At 35.1% G+C, this 24,128-nt stretch overlaps 1 protein-coding gene across 1 annotated transcript in view; it reads right to left on the bottom strand.

Moving 5' to 3' along the window:
• Window positions 1-24,128, bottom strand: part of Dnah12 (dynein axonemal heavy chain 12) — a 260,099-nt gene that overhangs the window by 134,372 nt on the left and 101,599 nt on the right. Inside the window, exons 32-36 of the mRNA XM_040289787.2 lie at window positions 6,421-6,530; window positions 4,122-4,305; window positions 3,845-3,985; window positions 889-972; window positions 150-338 (exon numbers count right to left, since the gene is read on the bottom strand). Of these exons, the coding sequence (XP_040145721.1) occupies window positions 150-338; window positions 889-972; window positions 3,845-3,985; window positions 4,122-4,305; window positions 6,421-6,530 (708 nt within the window). The remainder of the gene's footprint in view (window positions 1-149; window positions 339-888; window positions 973-3,844; window positions 3,986-4,121; window positions 4,306-6,420; window positions 6,531-24,128) is intronic.

Here is a 24,128-nt window from a genome sequence, read left to right as displayed (position 1 = left end):
TCAACTGTAACTTGAACAATATAAAACTCCCAGTGGATACTGAATGAGTATAAAGAAAACTGTTTATTATTCACTACCATTGTGACTTTAGATTAATTAAGTTGAATAAAAAACTTAAGAAACTTGATGAGGTCAGAGAATCATGTTACCTTGCAATTTTTCTTACGAAACCTCAAAGAAGGTGTTATTAACCAGTCAAAAAGTTCTTTCAGAAGAGTTTGATGTTCTGGTTCAAGTAGAGGTCCTTTCAGGGAATGCAACCAAGAAGATACAAGTGGTTCCCATCCTAACTGTGAGGGTTCCAAATAAATCATGCCACATCGGCTTACAGTGGCAGGCTAGAGAAAAATAAGACAAGTTTTCTTTTTCCATAGTTACCTCTATACCAGTAAAACCTGACACTTATCAACACTTCTTAGCATGATTTATAAGGCCTGTCATAATCTGGTTTCTATCTCTACAGCCTCATATAGATGTTCACCAAACAGAAAACTGTTTTCAGTTCTATTCCCCAGACATGTCATAGCTCCATGTCTTTACACATCATCTTATTATTATACGGAATATCCAGGCCCAACCAATCTCCCTGGAGAAGTGTTACATCTTCCTCAAAACCAGATCAAATATTCAAACACCTTTCATGATCCTCCACTATCCATTCCCCTTATGGCAGCTCAGTCTTCTCCATGCTCTTGGAGCACTCACACGTAACTGTGTATTGGAATTATTTATAAGAATGCTTCTTACCCTTCCTAAACAAGCTTAAACTGTGTCTTATCATTTGTATACCCACTACTAAACCCATTTTATGACACATAATAAAAATTCTGACTAAATGAATGAATGAACAAATAAATGAACTACTATTGTATTAAATTACAAACTTACCGAAGCCTGGGAAAGGTCCATTGTTTCAAAGATCAGGCTCATTTGAGGAGACATCTGAATGATTTCTCCACTCATAAGACAAAGCTAAAAGACAATTATTTTCCAAACATTTATTTTAAAATATTTCAAGCTTTTCAGATAAAAACTTATTCTACTTATAAGATAAAGGTTTTCCTGTGGTGTAATGGGAAGTATAAGTGGGAGCCAAAAAATCCTGACATAGAGTTTGGGGTTTATTACATCTCCTAATCTCCTTTAACCTAAAATATGTCAGATATGTCAAAAACTGAATTTATCAACTGCTTCCTTCCTCTCAAATTCTCATCATGTCCATTATTATTATAGCCATTTCTTCAATATCCTTGGCTAGCACCTAGGGAATAATCATTATAATAGTTTTCTTTTGCCATACTAAGAATTGAACCTAGGAGTATTCTACCACTAAGCCACATCCCCAGGCCATTGATTTTTGTTTTTATTTTGAGACAAGGTCTCATTAAGTTGGCGAGGGTGGCCTCAGCTTCCCTAGTCACTGGAATTACAGGCATGTGCCACCAAATCTGGTTTTATCATAAATTTTTAATGTATTAATGATTGTCTAGTGATAAATCAAATTAATTTTCCCACTCTTAAATTCCACATATATTTCTCATTGTTTCCTCTCTGCTTCTACAATCATTGTTCTAACCCCAGCTTTACTCCATCTAGTTATTTGTCAATAATGAGGCATTTAACACATCTAGATTCAGTTTTTTTAATGTAAAATAAATGGTCTAGATCTGGATTGTCCATTATGTAGCTATTAACATTTAATTTTACCTAACCAAAATAAAATTTTAAATTCAGTTCAATTCACTAAGCCACCCTTAAAAGAACAAATAGCCAAAGTGAGTAGTGGCTAGCTTATCAGATAGCACAGATATTTCCAGCACTGCAGAAAACCATATTAGATGGTGCTAGTCTAGAATACTTTTCACCTTCCACCAGATAATTTCAGCAAAGACTCTTCTATCTGCCACCAATTTGGGAGGTGGAATCAATATTTTCCTCACCCTACTGTATTGTTTCCCAACTACTTCTACTTCACCATTGAGTACAACTCTTGCCACTTTGACAGTTTCTCCATTTTCTGTCACCTATCAATATCCAAGTAGTCTCCTCTCATTAGCTAAAGCCTTTGGCACTTGACCTAGTCTTTCTCCCTTCCATAAGTCTGACTTCATCCAGTTTTCATAAGGATGAGCATCTCAACACAATAGCTCCTCAGATCCTTGATCAACTTGTCTTCACTTATTTTCTCCTTACTCCATTCCAGCCATACAATTTATATATCTGGAAATTTCTCTGCTAAAATACTACACAATCCAGAAATGTTAAATACAAGTACCTCATTCTCTGCCACAGATTCCTAATACACCTAGTTCTCCCACTCATGGACACCTAACCCACCTGCTATACATTTTCATAAGGATTTCTACATCACTGAAGCTTTCACTTCCTTTGCTAGGCAACTTCTTTTCTAGGATCCCATGCTTCTATTATTATCATGCCTGTACCTTTAAAGTATTACTATATTTCCAGGTTTGCATCATTACCTACACCTACATCCATACCCAGCCTTCTTAGACTGGTAGAGAATATTTCACACAAAGTCAGACCTTCATAGTATGAATAATTATTTAAAGCCTTTAACTCAGTCAGCCTTTAGAACTATTCAGATATGCTTATGTTTTCCTAGGCAGATCTCTTTCACATTTTCCATAAAGGTTAATTTAAAACACTTCCTTTCTCTTCAAGTCTGCAAAGAACCAGGGTATACCTCTTAAGGAAGAAAAATCACCAGAAGGATCTGCCTTTACATTTCCACTATCAAATCTGTATATCTAAACTTTTATATTTTTCTTATCATCTACTTGGCTCTGAAACCTTAGCCTTCATCCCACTGACTAACCGTTCTTTTCTAAATCATCACGGTTTCTTATCTGTTTAAATTCCACCCCTAGCTCAATCAATATTAAGTGAATGAAAGAAAGAAAATGAATTAATGAACAAGCATCTATGATAAAGCACTTGAGTATATATTTGAATGCTTATTTAGAATTATAGCCATTTCCTATAAATGTGAAAATAAACTGAAATGGAATCATACAATATAACACTAATACATACATTAAAAGAATAAATAAATAAATAAAACACATCAACATGAATATCTCATATACAATGATAGAAAAAAGAAAAATATTCAAAAACATGATTCTATAACATGAAGTTCAAGACCTGGCAAAACTAATTTATCACATAAGTCAAAAGAGTGATTATCTGAGGTAGAATGTACAGACTGGGGATGTACATAGTGAACACAGTGAACCCTGCAGGGTACAGGAAATTTTACCTATCTTTATTTGGATGATAGTTGTATGGGTTTACCTATATAGTAAAAAAAAAATTTAAAAAAATTACAGAATCTGTATTTAGAATTAGCACACATTCAATACTTTATGTATATGATCTCATATATTAAAATAAATATTAGGAGACTTTCACTTTCTAGTTCTTCTAACTTATACCTATGGTAATAAATATATTACTTAAGTATAACACACATAAGGACTAAAGTGTTTAATGTTCTGAAAAGGAACAAAGCCTTTTTATTTTCTCCTAAAAATTTTAAAGTCCTATAGGAAATGATAAAGTTATTTGACAATTTATTCTTTCTTAGTAGTAGATTACTATGCCTTCTTCTTAATACAGTAGTTTTAATATATTATGTTTTCATTCTATATCAAAAAAGAACAAAGCACTTACTACAGCAAAGTTTTCGTTGAAATGATCATTTATAAACATTAAATTTGTTGCATCCTTTAAATACATAATCCTAGTTGATGAGATGTTAAACACAACAAATTACTTAATCATGTCTGAATCTGCTCTGCTTTTAATCATAGTGATTTACCTTTTTATTATCATCCAATACTGTGTTCATACTCTCTATCCACAAAGTGTCAATAGGACCGTCAAATACAACCCATTTCCGGTCAGGGGTTTCTGATAAGGCAAATTCTCTAAAAGTATTTGCCACAATACCATCAGTCCACTGAAGGAAAAAAAGGAAGAGTTGGAGAGTTCCTTTCAGATAATTGGATTTAGCAGTAAAAACATAAAAACACTTGAAATTCTTGTTTATTATACACTGTCAATAGGAGAGTTGAGAACATTCTGTTGTAGCTTACCTCATGAGACACTGGGTCAAATTGTCCAAAAAGTTGGCCCATGGTAATTGATTTTGGGTTCACAGTTCTATAAATGACCTTTTCTTCTTCTCCATAGCCGCGTTCATTCATAAGAGATAAAGTATCAGCCAGCACATGTAGTACTTTTGTCTTACCAGCAAAAGGCTTTCCTACTAACATAAAACTATTAAAGTAATTACTCAATAAGTTCCAAAAACTAGAATGGGAAATTATTTATTCCAGTATATAAAAACTTTAATCTGTGATAATTACTACATGTAATTTTTTTTCTTCCTTTTTGTTTATTTTTTGGTGTGTGGTGTGAGGGACCAGGGCTTATATCCATGCTAGACAAGCACTCTATCACTAAGCCACATCCCAAGCCCTACTACATAAAATTTTAAAACTCAGCTTGATAGCAAAGCTCACTTCAAGGGTAGAGTCATTGTATTACATTATTAAAATCTATGAAGGAATAATGTGGTTCCTAGCACAGTAGTCCCCTTATTTGTGGAGGATATGTTCTAAGATTCCCACTAGATATCTGAAATCATAGGTTATACTGAACCCTATATAATACTATGTGTTTTCCTATACATACATAACTATGACAAATTTTTATCTATAAACTGGGCACAATAAAAAAATTAACAATCATAAAATGGAACAATTATAACAATTTACTATAAGAAAAAGTATGCAAATATGGTATCTCTCAAAATGTGGAATTTTTCCCTTTAATATTTTCAGATTACAATTGACATGGGTAACTAAAACAGTGGAAAATAAAAATCATAGATGAGGAAGAACTAATGTAATCATTTCAGGAAGGCAAAAATACTTCAGGGAAAATAGACTAGAGGTGTGACTCTTGCAACTAAACCAGACAGGTTCAAATATACTACAAGGAAATTTAGAAGGATATGATTTAATAAGGACCATACTTATAGCTACAGGCACATGGAGTGCCTGGAACAAAAGACAAAAAGTTGATTGAATTTTAAAGGCATTTAATGATACCCCCAAAGTCTAGCCTAAAACATATATGAATATATAAATCTCAAAGTGATTCTTAGGTATTAGATGCACCAGGGTTGATTGCACTCATTCCCCTCATTTTTGTGTATGCTGGAAAATTTGCATAACACAAAGTGTTTTTTAATACCTTGCCTTTAAAAAGAATCATGACTAGGCTGGGGTAGTAGCTAAGTGGTAGAGGGCTTGCCTCCCATGCATGAGCCACTGGGTTCAATCCTCAGCATTACATAAAAATAAATAAATAAAGATTTTTTTTTTTTTTAAAAAAAAGAATCATTACTATTGAGATCTTTATTTTCTATAAGCAGGAAGCAAGCTGAAAACATTTCTCAGTTACAAAGGACAATATTTTCCCCAATGTTGACTTCACACAGTAGGGAAAATGAAAAGACCTTGCAGAAGGTTAAACCAAGCCCTACAGAGAACAATGAACTGGAAAGCTCCTTTGAGGGAACCAAATCATGCAGAAGTAGATCCAAGTTTTCAGGAGCTTTAAGATAGTACACTTTGGAAGGGGAGCTCTTTAATGAATATATAATTACAAATATAAATTACCATATCCACTCTAATGATACCCTATACAATAAATTATGTAAAGAAAATGTTTATGGCCTCTTGGAATGGCCCAACAAGTGAGAGGTCCTAAAGTTTAAGCCCCATTAGCTTTATAGTAAATTCATCTCTGGAACTGGAGTCCTCAGATGCCCAGGCAGATTTTAAAATTGCTATAGAACAATGTTGTGTTTTCTATTCTCCAAATTCTGAATGGGAGTGTTTGCTCTGGAAAACTTGTTCTGTATACCCATTACTATATACGGAATGTGTAGAGGTCAGACAACTTGTCTTTCTAGTTTGGAGGACTCTGGATCAAGAGGAACAACTTCCAAATCTGATGTAGACATAACCATGCCTCTAGAAATTCTGAATTTATGTATGTTTCATTTATTGATTACAACTTTTAAGTTGTCTCTCTGGAAAGGGAAGAGTGTATATATGTGAATAAGACATTATTGCACAAATTGTGATGGCTAGTACTACTGGTCCCTAAGCACTTCTTACCAACCCTTATTGGACATGTAATATGAAAGAGCAATAGACCTTTGTCTTATAAAAGGGAAGGGAAGGGCTGTTTGTTTCCTAGCTTACTTAGTTACTTAGTATATAAATTTGTTGCTCCTTTTAATTATGAATTTCAGTTGTTAAACAGTTTAATTTCAAATAATACCATCTAACTATGGTAGATGATGATCTATAATCTTACCCATGTCTAACAATCATCATTTCATATGTCTGAATTATTTTCTCAAGAAAAAATTTAACAGGCTGAAGATTATGTGCACGGCAAGTTTCATGAGTACATTCCAAAAATTCCTGAAACAAAAAAAGTGGGATTCATTTCTATAAAATACAAAAACTATACACTATTATTACAAATCATGTAACATGGCTTTTTTCCAAATTGAGAAGAATTAAGATAGCTTTACTATATTAGTATAAGTTATGAATAATCACAATATAATAGCATTGGGTGTACTCTTCATTAAAGAAAAAAAAAGAAGACGACACAACTCTTTAATAGTGTTTCCCAGAATTTTGGTTTGTTTTGGTTTGGGTTTTGGTTAGAATGTAGAATAATATGTCAGACAATCCTTCTCCCAGAGTAATTATAAATAAACAGAGAAGCTAAAAAATTATATAAATATTGAAGATACAGGACCACCCTGGATGCAATTAAGTTTAAAGTATTTTAATTTCAGAAAGAGTGAGCCTTTCTTAGGTAAGCTGTTTGCAGCCTGGTAATATTTCTAAGACTGGACATGATATGCATTTGTTTGGGCCTGTTGTAGACAAAGGGAATTAGTTAGTAAAGAGAAATTAATAGAGATTAATGGTTATGTGGGCTGATGTGATAGGATTGAATGACCCCAAATGCAAAGGTGGTTCTTTCTATTGTTCATGTTTTTACCAAGCATGCAGACACATATAAGATCAAGTTGACCTAGAAAAACGACAGAATTTCCTTAGTCTCAAGATGCTTAAATCTCAAAATCCTTCTGGAGGAGAAGTCTATAATAGAACAAGATAGTGATTGTTCTACAGGCATTTGAAATCAGCAGGAAACGATAAGTCAAAAGAGCTGCAATAAAACTCTAACTTAAGTCAACTCCTGATAGAATTGATCAGCAACTCAACCTAGCTATCTAAAAGAAAAAAATAACACGATATTTCTCTAGAAAAATAAACCAATATAGCCCCTAAATTCATGTTATACGACAATGTTTAAAATAAAATCAGAGGGGGGATAGTAGAGAATAGGATAGACAGCAGAATACATCAGTCACTAGAACGGCAATATGTAAATCAACGGAAGGGTAACTGATGTGATACAGCAATCTGTATACGGAGTAAAATTGGGAGTTCATAACCCACTTGAATCAAACTGTGAAATATGATATATTAAGAACTATGTAATGTTTTGAATGACCAACAATAAAAAAATAATAAAAAAAATAAAATCAGAACTTAAAAATCATAAGAAATAGCTAATGACCAAGAAAAAATAGTAAACAAAATAAATACAAATATTCAAATATTACCATTAGTAGATAAGAACTTTATCTTTTATAAAGTATAAAAGAAAAAAGACAAGATGATGGAAACAGGGCTAGGATTGTAGCTCAGCGGTAGAGCACTGGCCTAGCATGCTCGAGGCCCTGGTTCAATCCTCAGCACCACATAAAAATAAATAAATGAAATAAAAGTATTGTGTCGGAACTACAACTAAAAAAATAATATATATATATATATATATATATATATATTTAAAGATGATGGAAACAGGGGCTGGGGCTGTAGCTCAGTGGCTGAGCGCTCGCCTCACATGCGTGAGGCACTAGGTTCGATTCTCAGCACCACATACAAAAATAAATAAATAAAATAAAGATATAAGAAAATGACAGAAACAGATGAAAAGATAGAGAATTTCAGCAGAGAAAGAGAATCTATAAAAAGAGCCAAATCAGATACACTATTAACAGAAAGACAAAATATGTAAAATTAAGAATTCTTTGGGGGGCTAGGGTGATGGCTCAGCGGTAGAGCTCTCACCTCGCAGGGGCGAGACCCTGGGTTCAGCACCACATAAAAATAAATAAGTGAAATAAAGGTATTGTATCCAACTACAACTAAAAAATAAAATATTAAAAAAGAATTCTTTGGATGGGCTTGTCAGAAAACTGAACAAAGCCAAAAAAAAAGAATAATTAATCTTGAAAATAGGTCATAAATGTCATTGGAGCCCCAGAAGAGGAGAAAAAAAATATTTTAAGGAAATAAGAAATATTTTAAAAGATAATTACTGAGAATATTCTAAATAGGCATATCCACAGATTCAAGAAGCATAGCAATCTCAAGCAGGTTAAGTTAAACACACACACACACACACACACACACACTCATACAGCACATAGTCAAACTGCTCAAGATGAAGGAAAAATAAAAATTATTAAAATAGAAAAATACACATTACATTCAGAGGATCATAAATAGAAAAATATCTACCTTCTAATCACAACAATGAAAGCCAGTTGATAAAAATAACTTTAAATATTTAGGGGGAAGAGGGGACAACCCTACCAATTTTGAACCCTATTACACTAAGGAGAATATTCACATACACACAAGATAGACCCAAGGAAGTTTTCTAGATTAAAGAAAAAGATCCCAGATAAAAACATATGAGGTCTGGGGTTGTGGCTCAGTGGTAGAGCGCTTGCCTTCCATGTGTGAGTCACTGGGTTTGACTCTCAGCACTACATAAAAATAAAGGTCCACCAACAACTAATAAAATATTTTTAAAAATACATATGCACTGAAAGGAGGGTAAATAAAATAAGCACAATAGCACTAGAAAACACCATACAGAAGTCTTCTGTAAGGTTAGGGATGTAGCTCAGTGGTTGAGCACTTGCCTAGCTCGCTTCCTGAGTTCAAATCCCAGCACCAGGGTTGGGTTGGGGTTCCTTTCTCTTCCAAACTATTGTCTGAAGCAAAAGATAATAACACTGTATTTTAGCAACAACAGTACAATGGGCAGAAGTGAGGAGAAAAAGAATTATGCCATTGAAATTGCTTAAATTCTTTGCAAAATGGCAAAATACTAACTTAAGGTAAATAGTAATAAGCCAAAGTACATATTATAATCTGTGGAGTGACACTGAAGTCCAAAAGAGAAGATGAAATGAAGTGATAAACTGGGTGCAGCACAGTAGAGAGGTACAGTGCATTCTTAGCATGCATAAAGATCTATGTTTGATCCCTAGTATTGCCAAAAAAATAAAGAGAGAAAAAAATGGGTAATAAATATCACCTGAAATCCAAAAGAAGTCAGTAAATAAAGACAAGGGAATGTAGGACATATTAAAAAGCAAAATAATACATTTAGTAGCATTTTTCAAACTGGACTCTATGGACCTACTACTATATTAATAGGGGCACAAGAATCTTTCAAGATAACATTAAAATTTGAAATTTTCATTTCTGATATTTAAAAAAAAATCATATTAGGCTGGGTGTGGTGGCATATGCCTGTAATTCCACCTACTTTGGAGGTTGAGACAAGAGAATTCCAAGTGCAAGGCCAGCCCGAACAACTTAATGAGACTCTGTCTCAATATGCAAAAATAAAGAGGGCTGGGATGTATTCAACAGTATGTTTGCCGAGCATGTTTACACATGAGTTCAATCCCCAGTATGAAAAAGAAAAAAACATTAGCAATTCTGAATCATCCTGGTAATCACTTCAACTTGGTATTGCCAGAGGAGAAGTATATTAGCATTCAAGAGTGAGAATTTTAAAAAGTCTAAAAAGAAAATGATGACTAAGTAAAGTGATTCCTTAATGATTTAACAGTTCAAATGAAGAGGAAAAAATTGCAGTAATATCAACAGAGCAACATGGTGGGAGACATGAATCTTTATAAGGCAAAAAGAAGTTCATACATGCTGAATGCAAAACAATCCTCATTTTACAATAGAATTGCCATAAAAATGACAACTTTGTTCTCTAATTTAATTAACTGAGCTAAATTGAATATTATTGAGATTGTTTTAATGGCATTTAACTTTTAATTTTATTTTGGCACTATATTACAGGCATATCTCATTTTATTGTGCTTTACTGTGCTTCACAGAAATTATATTTTTACATATTGAAGGGTTGTTGCAACATTGCATTCAGCAAGTCTATCATCATCATTTTTCTTTTTTATTCTAATGCATTGAAATTCATATTACACTTTTATAGCACAATTTTTCATATCTCTGGTTGTATACCAAGTATATTCACACCATTCGTGTCTTCACACATGTACTTAGGGTGATGATGTCCACCTCATTCCATCTTTTTTACACCCCTTGCCCCCTCTTTTTTGCTGTCTCCACTTTGTCCTATCTAGAGTTCATCTAATCTTCCCAAGTTTCCTCTTCCAACCAACCCCACTATGAATCAGCCTCCTTATATCAGAGAAAACATTTGGCATTTGGGTTTGGGGGATTGACTAACTTCACTTTGCATTATATTCTTCAAATCCATCCATTTACCTGCAAATGCCATGATTTGATTTTATTCTCTTTTATTGCTGAGTAACATTCCATTGTGTATATGTACCACATTTTCTATATCCATTCATCTACTGAAGGGCATCTAGGTTGGTTCTACAATTTAGATATTGTGAATTGTGCTGCTATAAACATTGATGTGTCTGAGTCCCTGCAGTATGCTGTTTGTAAGTCCTTTGGGTATAGACTGAAGAGTGAGATAGCTGGGTCAAATGGTGGTTCCATTCCCAGTATTCAATTCAAAGGAATCTCCATTCTGCTTTCCATATTGGCTGCATCAATTTGCAGTCCCACCAGCAATGTGTGACTGTGCCTTTTCCCCCACATCCTTGCCCACACTTATTGTTGTTTGTATTCTTAATAGCTGCCATTCTGACTAGAGTGAAATGAAATCTTAAGAGTAGTGTTGATTTGCATTTCTCTAATTGCTAGAGACGTTGAACAATTTTTTATATATTTGTTGATTGATTGTATATCATCTTCTGAGAAGTGTCTGTTCAGTTCCTTGAATGGGTTATTTGTTATTTTGATGTTTAGCATTTTGAGTTCTTTATATACTCTAGATATTAGTGCTTTATCTGATGTGCAAGTGGTAAAAAATTTGCTCCCATGCTGTAGGTTCTCTATTCACCTTGCTGATTGTTTTTGCTGAGAAGAACCTTTTTTTAGTTTGAATTCATCACATTAATTGATTCTTGGTTTTAATTCTTGCACTATAGTCTTATTAAAGAAGTCAGGGCCTAATCCGATATGATAGAGATTGGGGCCTACTTTTTCTTGAGAAGGCACAGTGTCTCTGGTTTAATTCCTAGATCCTTGATCCACTTTGAGTTTTGTGCATGGTGAGAGATAGGGATTTAATTTCATTTTGTTGCATATGGATTTCCAGTTCTTCCAGCACCATTTGTTGAAGAGGCTATCTTTTCTCCAATGTATGTTTTTTTGGCACATTTGTCGAATACAAAATAACTGTAATTATGTGGGTTAGTCTCTGTGTCCTCTATTCTGTACCATTGGTCTACCAGTCTATTTTGGTGCCAATACCATGCTGTTTTTTTTTAATATTTTTTTTAATATTTATTTTTTAGTTCTCGACGGACACAACATCTTTGTTGGTATGTGGCGCTGAGGATCGAACCCGGGCCGCACACATGCCAGGCGAGCGCGCTACCACTTGAGCCACATCCCCAGCCCCACCATGCTGTTTTTGATACTGTTGCTCTGTAGTATATATAGTTTAAGTTATCGTGTAGTGATGCCACCTGCTTCACTCTTCTTGATATGGATTGCTTTAGCTATTCTGGGTCTCTTATTTTTCCAGATGAATTTCATTATTAGAGTCTGTAAACAAGTCAAGATGGCGCCTGGCATTTTGCAGAGGTTTGTGAAGTAACGCCAGCAAGCCATTAACTGTGGAGATTCCTTATTGGTTGACTGCTGTATCTAGTTTATGTTAATTAAGATAAGCTGTGTGTAATGTATATATATGCCTCCTGTCCTACAATAAAAAAGCTCCCACTCCTGCTGTATCAATCTACACAAGTTGCTCATCACCCCCCGGTTATTTTGCTGCAGCCGGACTGCGGCATTTCATGACTGCTTCTTCTATTTCTATGAGGAATGTCATTGGGATTTTGATTGGAACTGCATTAAATATGTATAGTGCTTTTGGTAGTATGGACAATATTAACTCTGCCTATCCAAGAATAAGGGAGATCTTTCCATCTTCTAAGGTCTATGTTGGGACCTCTGCTGACCACGGAAATGCAATCGCTGGAGAAAGAGGAAGAAAAACCACTGTTGGAAAATCCCCAGTCTTGTGATTCTCCATGTATCTGATAGTTAGAGCTTGAGAAATGGCTTCCATATACGTGCCTGAACGGCCCCAAGATATGGCTTCCGCAAACATAAAGAATAACTCCCCAGCAACGGGGCACACATACCTAATGGGGTATTGTTTCTGTAACTAGGGTAACGGGGCTCTGTTTCTGCAACTGGGGTGCCTAGGCTACCCCAACCTGGGGGACTCTCCGATCTCTGATTGGCCCCTGCCTTTGCCCCCACCTCCCTTCTCCTCTCTCTATATAAGTCCTCTCCCTCCACAATAAACTGAGTTGCTGCGCCATCTCGGCTGACTCAACTCCCGACTCGGTGTGACTTTTGCCAGACAGGGTGGCAGGCCGGGTCGAGACACTCACCCTCTCGCTCAGCCCGGAGACACTCACTAGCTGGTCTAGTGATTCTCCTCAACCTCTGTCGGAGGGCGGTCCGACAGGTCTACACTAATTTCTTTCTTTAGTGTTCTGTAGTCTTCATTGTAGAAGTCTTTCACCTCTTTTGTTAGGTTGATTCCCAAGGTTTTTTTTTTTTTTTTTTTGAGGCTATTGTAAATGGAGTAGTTTCCCTCATTTCCCTTTCAGAGGATTTATCACTGACACACAGAAATGCCTTTGATTTATGGGTGTTGATTTTGTATCCTGCTACTGTACTGAATTCATCTACTAGTTCTAGAAGTTTTCTGGTGAAATTTTTGGGTCTTCTAGGTATAGAATCATATCATTGGCAAATACTGCTAATTTGAGTTCTTCTTTTCCTATATGTATCTCTTTGATTTCTATCATCTAATTGCTCTGGCCAGTATTCCAAGAAGTGTCAAATAGAAGTGGTGAAAGAGGGCATCCCTGTCTTGTTCCAGTTTTTAGAGGGAATGCTTTCAATTTTTCTCTATTTAGAATGATGTTGGCTTGCGTCTTAGTGTAGACAGCTTTTACAATGTTGAGATATGATCCTTCTATCTCTAGTTTTTCTAGTGTTTTGAACATGAAGGGGTGTTGTATTTTGTTGAATGCTTTTTCTGTGTCTATTGAGATGATCACATGGTTCTTATCTTTAATTCTACTGATGTGATAAATTTCATTTATTGATTTCCATATGTTGAACAAACCTTGCATCCATGGGATGAACCCCATTTGATCATTGTGCACTATCTTGCTGATATGTTTTTGTGTTCAATTTGCCAGAAATTTATTGAGAATGTTTGCATCTATGTTCATTAGAGATATTAGTCTGAAATTTTCTTTCTTTGATGTGTCTTTGCCTAGTTTTGGAACAGGGTGATACTGGCCTCACAGAATGAGTTTGGAAGCTCTCCCTCTTTTTCTATTTCATGAAATAAATTGGAGAGTATTGGTATTAATTCTTCTTTAAAGGTCTTATAGAAGTCAGCTGTGTATCCATCTGGTCCTGGGCTTTGTTTGGTTGGTAGGTTTCTGATGGCATCTTCTATCCTCACTTGAAATTGATCTGTTTAAATTGTATATATCATCCTGATTCAATTTGGACAACTCACATGACTCTAGAAATTTGTCCATGCCTTCGATATTTTCTATTTTATTGGAGAACAAGTTTTCAAAATAATTTCTAATTATCTTCTGTATTTCTGTAGTGTCTGTTGTGATATTTCCTTTTTCATCATGTATGTTAGTATTCTGAGCTTTCTCTCTCCTCTTCATTGGTATGGCTAACAGTTTGTCAATTTTATTTGTTTTTTTCAAAGAACCAACTTTTTATTTTGTCAATTCTTTCAATTGTATATTTTGTTTCAATTTCATTGATTTCAGCTCTGATTTTAATTATTTCCTGTCTTCTACTGCTTTGGCATTTATTTTTTCTAGGGCTTTGAGATGTAATGTTAAGTCACTTATTTGATGTCTTTTGCAACCCATTGTTCATTCAGTAGCATATTATTTAGTCTTCAGGTTTTTGAGTAGCTTTTATTTTTTATTTTATCATTGATTTCTAATTTCATTCCATTATTATCTGATAGAATGCAAGGCAGTATCTCTACTTTTTTATATGTGGTAAGAGTTGCTTTGTGGCATAATATATGGTCTATTTTAGAGAAGGATCCATGTGCTGCAGAGAAGAAAGTGTATTCATGTTCACTAAAGGATGAAATATTCTTTATATGTAAGTTAAGTCTACGTTATTGCTTGTATTATTTAGTTCTATAGTTTCTTCATTCAACTTTTGTTTGGAAGATCTATCCAGTGGTGAAAGAGGTGTGTTAAGGTCACCCAGAATTATTGTATTGTGGTCTATTTGACTCTTGAACCTGAGAAGAGTATGTTTGATAAATGTAGATGCTCCATTGTTTGGTGCATATAAATTTATTAGTGTTATGTTTTGTTGATGAATTGTTCCCTTAAGCAGTATGAAATATCCTTCTTTATCCCTTTTGATTAACTTTGGCTTGTAATCTACTTTATTTGATATGAGGATGGAAATCCCTGGTTGCTTCTGAAATCTATGTGAGTGGTATGATTTTTCCAAAACTTTCACCTTCAGTTTGTGGACGTCTTTTCCTACGAGATGAGTCTCTTGGAGGCAGCATATTGTTGGGTCTTTTTTAAAAATTCAATCTGCCAGTGAGTTTAGGTGAGTTTAGGCCATTAACATTCAGGGTTATTATTGAGACATGATTTGCATTTCCAGCCATTTTTTGTTTAGTTTTGGTATTTAACTTGTCTTGGTTTCTCCTTTGATTAGTTTTCCTTGTTTTTTTTTTTTTAGAACCTCTATGTCCCTATTGAAGTAATCTTTTGCTTCCTATATTTGTTTATGTAGCTCTTTGTCAAAATGATCTTTTGCTGCCTGTATTTGCTCTCTTATATCATCCTTCAATTTCCAAGACATTTTAATTATGTACATTCTGAACTCCTTCTCTGTAATTTCTTCTGCTGGCTTGCCATGGATTCTAATAATGTAGTATCTGGATTTGTTTGGGGCACTTTCTTCACTTGTCTTTTCATATTGCTTGTGTGTCTTCCCTTCTAGAACTGTGTGTCCTAGGCATTACCATTTCTACCCTATAGGTTTATAGTGCCCCTGTTGGGATCCAAAACCTCTTCTTTGAGGTGAAGGAAAATGTTATCAGATCCCAATATAAATAATATACACCCTAAAAACAAATGTTTGCTAATAAATTTACAATTTGGTCACAATGTACATAAATGGTGAATTCAATTATTATCTACTCAGTAGTTTTGTAAAAGTGTTTACAGTTTCTGATGGTGAACAAAGAACTGGAGTGAAGAGTAGGATTATATGCTGAGGAGGTAGGAGGTGAGGATAGAGTTACTATATCTTAGGAAGTGTGAAAGAGAAATCTAAAGAGGTAGATTAGTAGCAGGAGAAAGGAGAGGAAGTAATTTTGGGGTAGACAAGTAAGTGTGAAAACATAAAGTACATAAAAAACACACATATATATCAAGAAAAGTTAAAAATGTTAAAATAGCAGAAATTTAAAAAATAAAAAAGAATAAAAAGAATGTACAACACAAGTGTAATATACTATTCAGATGTCCCAGTGTAAAAATCCTAATTCATGCAAAGTACTTAGTTTAACATATATTGGGGATGTGAGGGCAGAAAAAAGGAGAGAGAGGAAAAGAAAAATAAAAATCTTGAAGGAAGGCCCAGGGCTTGTTTTGGTTGGAGATCAATATCTTTCCTGCTTCCCTTCTCGTCCAATAGGTGGGGTCGTCTGTTGTTAGCTGGTATCACTGCCCTCAGGATGGTAAAGGTAACCAGGGTGTCATTGTGCCCAGTTAGAGGCTACTGGGGAGAGTAGGGAGTTAGAAACTGTGAACCTGGAAGATGGTGATGAAGGTGACCCAAGATGGAGGCTCCTGCTTGCAGCAGTGGGGTGTCGGGGTGGGTGGAGGGAGCCCGGGTGATGGTGTTGGATGATGAGTTCAGATGAGCTCTGTGGCTTGCAGTGTCTGGCTGACTTTAGAGCCTGTGTGAAGTTCCTGGGTGCAGGCAGGCTACTGCTGCTCATAGGGGACTATGTCTGCTGCTGCAGAGTCCAAAGATGGCAGTGACGGGAGGAGCCCCAAGTTGGTAGCTGGGGTTCCACCCCAGATGGCAGCCAGAGTTCCTACTCATGGGAGGCTGCTGGATGGATTCCATGGGAGTGGCATCTGTGATTTCTGCTTGGGTGGGTGGCTGAAAGTTCTTTGCATGGGTGCTGCTGCCACCACTACTGGTCGTCTTGCTTGGTACCCAGTAGTCCTGCGTGGGGGAATACTTGTGGGACCTACTCTGACTCTGAGGCCTGGAACCCTGGACAGGTATGGGTGGGGATGGGGTGGGGAAGGAATATCACTTGCAGAAAAGCCTATTCTAACTACTTGAATCCCAGGTCATGGAGAACACAGAATGCTGCCTCCCTCTGGCCCGCCATCTTGGATCTGCCCCTCATCATCATTTTTCTAACAGAACATGCTCACTTCATGTCTCTGTCATATTTTTGTAATGTTCACAATGTTTCAAAATGTTCACTATTATTAAATCTGTTATGGTATTTGCAATCTTTGATGTTATCCTCATAACTGTTTTGGGACACTATGAACCTCTCATACATAAAATGGCAAACCTTTTGTGAGAGCTTTATAATGATTGCAATATAATAAAACATTGACAATGGCTACAGTACCAGTGTAGCAAAATCACATCTGATTAAATCTTTAGGTCCATACATAATGATAATAATTGGAAAATACAAAAAAGTCATCACTAAAATTGTCTTTCACTTCACAAAAATATTAATGACAAGTTGGTTGTTTGAGTGTTGTTGACATTTAGGTAGTTTGAATATGTAAAAATAATACTAGTTTGCACTTAAAATTTAGCTACAGATGCCAAGAAACAGTTTCAAGTATTTTCTGAATATTCATTATACATATATGACACAATTATATCTTCCTTCAATGAAGTTTTCATATCATACATTTATTTAATGGGAAAGAGTTAAATGTTACATGAATTATCCAATAAAGGTGATCATATATTTTTCTCTTCAAAACCTCTACATACTCTTGGGATGCTTCCAGAGTAGATCCTGATCTGACATATTAGTAGATTTTAGAGAAGCTCTAAAGGATCCAGATTCAAATTGAGCAGTAGCTTTTCCTAGTTCTCTGTACTTTCTCCAACTCCTGCTGCAAGTCAGACTTGTGATCTGACTTAGTTTCTTCTTTAAGTCTTGTGTTTCATCTTCTAAATTAATGTGATAACCTGATGAAACTTCTAGTGAAGTTTCTGACCGAGAGTGTTCTTTCAGGGTATCAGCCAGTTCTTGGTGAAGTTGTCTTACAACCACTTCTCCTTCTGCTCTTTCCTTTTTGTACTGATCAGTCTTTCTTTTAATCATCAATTAACTCCTTATTTCTGTTTTCCAGCATGAGACTGTGATTAACACTCTTTTCTTGAAGTTTCTTTAAAATGTAATGAAATTTATCATAAATATTAATTATTGCTTTCTGTATTATCAACTTTGTTGTGAAGGTCATCTAATTGCTGTCAAACAAGTGTATTTTTAGTTTGCAGTTGAGACAATCTATCCTCTGTATACTCTTGCTTTTGATGTACTTATTCATTTCACTTTGCTCATTTTGATACCTGTGTTCAATCTCCTTCATTTGGCATTGTATTTGCATTAGGTTTGCTTATACCTATTCTAAAACCAAAGTCTTTTTTCTAAAAGCATCACTTACAGAGTGGAGTTCAATTTCAGGACTAATTTTTATTTCAGATTTAGAAAGGTGTTGGGAAGGACTCTCACTAAAAAGTTTTAATTTAGACATATCAAAAATCATCTTGTCCTATGAACTAAAGTACTCTTACTTTCTGGAAAGCAAACTCTAGGTATATTTTTTAAATTATTTTTTTAATATTTATTTTTTAGTTTTCGGCGGACACAACATCTTTGTTTGTATGTGGTGCTGAGGATAGAACCCGCATGCCAGGCAAGCGCACTACCACTTGAGCCACATCCCCAGCCCTCTAGGTATATTTTTGTCTTTCATCATCATGGTGTGAAGCAGCAGTCAGTCGGACATAATATGATTCAACTTCTGTTTCTAGTTTTTTTGTGTGTGTGTATTTTGTTTTTCATTCTTCAGTTTAAAATTTAGTGATGTAATTTCAGATTTTAGAATTTGAACTGTTCAATATACTTGCATGCTGTTTTTGTGTTTCTCCATTCAGTTTGATTATCCTTTGAAGGTCAACAATTCTTTTAAAATTTCAAAATCCTCAAGATATTTCTTTTCCTTTTCTTGGTTCTAATTTTTTTCTATTTTCAGTCTTATCATGGCAATTTCATCCTGCAGTATGTGATATTTATGCAATAGCTCTTTCTCCATTCCATCACTAGTAGAAATCTTTGAGATAGGTGATGAAAAGGAAGGATGAGAAAAGCTCAGGATTTCCCTTAATCTTACCAAAGTGGTTTTAACCATGTTTTTATTTTGACTATTAGAATTACTGTTGTCAAACAATATTCTATTTTCTGGTTTCCCAAAAATGCCATATTTTGCTTCTTTTTTCCCTAGATTGCTGAAAAGGTTCACATAATTATCCTTTATCTTTTGGGATATTCTTTTTATTGAATTTATGTTAATCCTGATCTGATGTAGGATAGGAATCACCAGGACCAGGTTTATTAGACAAACTGATTAAAGGTACATCTCAAGAACTCTCATTCTCTGGATTGCTATTTTCTGACTTTTTAGGTCTCTCTTTAGTGTATTCAAAAACTGCTTGCATATTATAACCACAGCATAAGTAAATGAGTTCTATTTATAGCAATCTTCAGAGAAGATATCAATACCTACTTGAAAAAGCAGCTTCACTGTATTTGCTGAATCACATCCTACAGCAAACATTAGGGCTGTTTTAGGATAATCTAACATCAGTATTCTTCAAAGAAAGAAATTTAAAGCCAAGAGTCATTCAGAAGAAAAAATGAGGTATTTCTTAATTGGTAAGCAGAGAGCTGAGGCAAGAGCCATCTTGAGGAGGTCTCACTGCAGCTTGCTAAAATGGTAAATTTAAATGAATATTGTGTCTGTTCTGACTGCTTACTGACTGGCTGTTTCCCTATATCTCTCCCTCTTCTCAGGCCTCTTTGAAATACAACAATACTGAAATTAGGAAAATTAATAATCTTACAATGGACTCTCAGTGTTCAAGTGAAAAAAAGTCACAGTATCTCACTTTATCCTCCAGAAGCAGTGCAGAGAAAATACTTAAAAATGCATCTGCCACTGGGTTTAGTGGAGCATGCTTGTAATAATAGTTACCCAGGAGGCTGAGGTAGGAGAATGGCAAGTTCCACTTAGCAAGACCCTGTCTCAAAATAAAAAATAAAATGAGTATGTAGCTCAGTGGTAGAGTACCCCTGGGTTCAGTTCCCAGTAACACACACACACACACACACACACACACACACACACACACACACACACAGCATCTCCCTGTTTTGTCATGGAAAGGGTTTATGTCACATATCACATGCCCTCAACTTTTACAACTACCTCCCAAAGGACTCCATCCTAAACCTCAGTTCTGTGAATAAAAGGAACTATTCATATATGAATCTCCCTAGATCACAAAACAAAAATGTGGTTTTTTAAAGTTTTCAAGTACTTCCCTCTTGGAGGAGTGCAGAAAAGGAGTAGGAACATGCAGTTCCCAGTTTTCTTTTCAGAAGGTGCTTACAGCACACACTTCCAGTGGCTATATGTAACAATCTGAGCTCCTAACTAACTTGCTTCAGGGAGCTATTAAAAAAAAAAAAAGCCCTTCAGGAATCAAAGTTAGAGCTCAGCTTCCTAAGCCCTTTCCTTCTGGCTCACCCCAGAAATAAATCAAAGCTTACTTTTTCTTCCTGGAATGAGTTTGGCCACACAGTAAGTATCACAATTTCCATAACGATTTCCTTAACAATTTAGCTCCATTTACATTTATTATTGGCCTCAGTCACAGAAAATAAATAGTTGGACGTACAGTGGAGTCATTTCCATCAGCTACTTCCTTGGATCAGCATTTGCCACAGATCCTGTCTTGGCTTAGTGACAAGGCAATAGGAGATGAATGCCCACACTTAAAAGTTTAATCATGAAGACAAAGGGAATTGGAACACACATTCAACATCCCAATGCTTCCAACAACATCTAGAGTATGACTATTATCATCCAAGTTTTAGGACAAAGAATTACATGAAACATCCCAACCTCTGGGAGGTACCAAAAATAGAGACAGCAATCTGAATGAAGACAAAAATTTGAGCAGCACCTTAAAATTTCTGACCAGAAAGCCTGGCAAGATCCTTCTCCTATACAAGGACAGTCTGACAAGATTGAAAGAGGTAGTTATTTAATGAAAATAAATCAATACAGAGTGTCAAGAACAAAGAAGAAACAGGGGAATTCATTCCAAATGAAAGAAACAGACCTAAGTAGATATATGTGATTTATCCAAAAGGGAATTCAAAATAATGGTCCCTTTGCTCACTTGGTTCAAGAAAGCAATGGAAGAACTGAGAGTTTCAACAAAGAAGTATCTAAAAAGTACCAAAGCGAAATCAGAGCTGAGAATAGTTTAACTAAAATGAAAAATTCAATTTAGTAGTTCAACAGCAGACTATATTGGCAAAAGAAAAAGTCTATAATAGACACACAAAAGATAAAAAGATCACAAACCATACCACTGCAGGAAGTCATCAAAGCACAAAGGAAGAAAGGCAAAATGAAAGAAACAACAGATTTAGAAAATAACCAGAAAACAATTAACAAAATAGTATGAGTAAGTCCTTATATAACCAATAACTACTTTGATTATAAATGGATTTAATTCTTCAATCAGAAGGTACAGAATGGCTGAATTAAAGTAGAAACAAAACAAACAAAAAGCCAAGACCAAAATATTTGCTTTAATATTTTATCCTAAATCACTCATAGGCTGAAAGTAAATGGATGAAAAGAATATTCTGTGCAAACAGAACTTAAAAAGGAGCAGGTTAGCTATACTTATTTGAGACAAAAGAAGCTTTAAGTCCAAAACAGTAAAAGAAGGCAAAGATGGTCATTAAACAGTAGTAAAGAGATCAACTCATCAAAAGGATATGACAATTGTAAATATACATGCACTCAAGATGAGGGTACCTAATTATATAAAGCAATCTTTAAGAGATCTGAAGGGAGACACAGATTGTAACACAATGTGCAGGGGATTTCAATATCCCACTTTCAACATTGGACAGATTATCCAAACAGAAAATCAATAAAGAAACAATAAACCTGAATGATACTTTAGTCCAAATAGAGCTAACTGATATATATAGGACATTCTATCCAATAGCAACAATACACATAAAACATTCTCCAGTATGGATCATATTAGGCTATGAAACAAGCCTTAAGAAATTTAACAAGATCAAAATCATATCAAGTGGGAGCTGGGGTTGTGGCTCAGTGGCAGAGTGCTTGCCTAGCAAGTGTGAGGTACTGGGTTTGATTCTCAGCACCACATATAAATAAATGAACAAAAATAAAGGTCCATCATCATTTTTTAAAAAATAAGAGTTTTACAAGACCTTTAAAGAAGAACTAATATCAATACTCTTCAATCTATTTCAGGAAATAGAAAAAGAGGGAGTACTTCCAAATTCATTCTACAAGGCCAACATCACCCTGATTCCAAAACCAGATAAAGATACTTCAAAGAAAGAAAACATCAGACCAATTTCTCTAATGAATATAGATGCAAAAATCCTCAATAAAATTCTGGCAAATTGGATACAAAACATATCAAAGAGATCGTGCACCATGATCAAGTGGGATTCATTCCTGGGATGCAAGGCTGGTTCAATATACGGATATCAATAAATGTAATTCACCACATCAATAGACTTAAAGATAAGAACCATATGATCATCTTGATAGACGCAGAAAAAGCATTTGACAAAATACAGCATCCCTTTATGTTCAAAACACTAGAAAAACTAGGGATAACAGGAACTTACCTCAACATTGTAAAAGCTATCTTTGCTAAGCCTCAGGCCAGCATCATTCTAAATGGAGAAAAATTGAAGGTATTCCCTCTAAAATCTGGAACAAGACAGGGATGCCCTCTCTCACTGCTTCTATTCAACATAGTTCTGGAAGCACTAGCCAGAGCAATTAGACAGATGAAAGAAATTAAAAGTATAACTATAGGAAAAAAAGAACTTAAACTAGCACTTTTTTGCTGATGATATAATCCTATACTTACCAGACCCAAAAGGTTCTACCAAGAAACTTCTAGAACTAGTAAATGAATTCAGCAAAGTGGCAGGATATAAAATCAACACCCATAAATCAAAGGCATTCCTGTATATCAGTGACAAATCCTTTGAAATGGAAATCAGGAAAACTACCCCATTCATAATATCCTCAAAAAAAAAATACTTGGGAATCAACTTAACAAAAGAGGTGAAAGAAAACTACAGAACCCTAAAGAGAGAAATAGAAGAAGACCTTAAAAGATGGAAAGATATACCTTGCTCATGGATAGGCAGAATTAATATTATTAAAATGGCCATATTACCAAAAGCACTTTACAGATTCAGTGTGATTCCAATCAAAATCCCAATGGCATTCCTCAAAGAAATAGAAAAAGCAATTATGAAATTCATATGGAAAAATAAGAGACTCAGAATTATCTAAAGCAATTCTAAGCAGGAAGAGTGAAACAGGTGGTATCGCTATACCAGATCTTAAACTATACTACAGAGCAACAGTAACAAAAACAGCATGGTACTGGCACCAAAACAGGCTAATAGTCCAATGTACAGAATAGAGGACACAGAGACCAACCCACAAAATTACAACTACCTTATATTAGACAAAGATGCTAAAAGCATGCAATGGAGAAAGAATAGCATCTTCAAAAAATGGTGCTGGGAAAACTGGAAATCCATATACAACAAAATGAAATTGAATCCCTTTCTCTCACCATGCACAAAAGTTAACTCAAAATGGATTAAGGATCTAGGAATCAAACCAGAGACTCTGCGTCTAACAGAAGAAAAAGTTGGCCCTAATCTCCATCATGTGGGGTCAGACCCCAAATTCCTTAATAAGACACCTATAGCACAAGAGTTAAAACCAAGAATCAACAAATGGGACGAATTCAAACTAAAAAGTTTTTTCTCAGCAAGAGAAATAATATGTGAGGTGAATAGGGAGCCTACATCCTGGGAACAAATTTTTACCTCTCACACATCAGATAGAGCTCTAATCTCTAGGGTATACAAAGAACTCAAAAAGTTAAACAACAAAAAAACAAATAATCCAATCAACAAATGGGCCAAGGACCTGAACAGACACTTCTCAGAGGAGGATATACAATCAATCAACAAATACACGAAAAAATGCTCACCATCTCTAGCAATCAGAGACATGCAAATTAAAACTACTCTAAGATACCATCTCACTCCAGTAAGAATGGCAGCCATTATGA

This window comes from Ictidomys tridecemlineatus, chromosome 2 (genome assembly GCF_052094955.1).
Source record: "Ictidomys tridecemlineatus isolate mIctTri1 chromosome 2, mIctTri1.hap1, whole genome shotgun sequence".
NCBI lineage: Eukaryota > Metazoa > Chordata > Mammalia > Rodentia > Sciuridae > Ictidomys > Ictidomys tridecemlineatus.
Note: the sequence above shows the minus strand (reverse complement) of the source record. Positions and strands in the feature narration are given on the sequence as shown.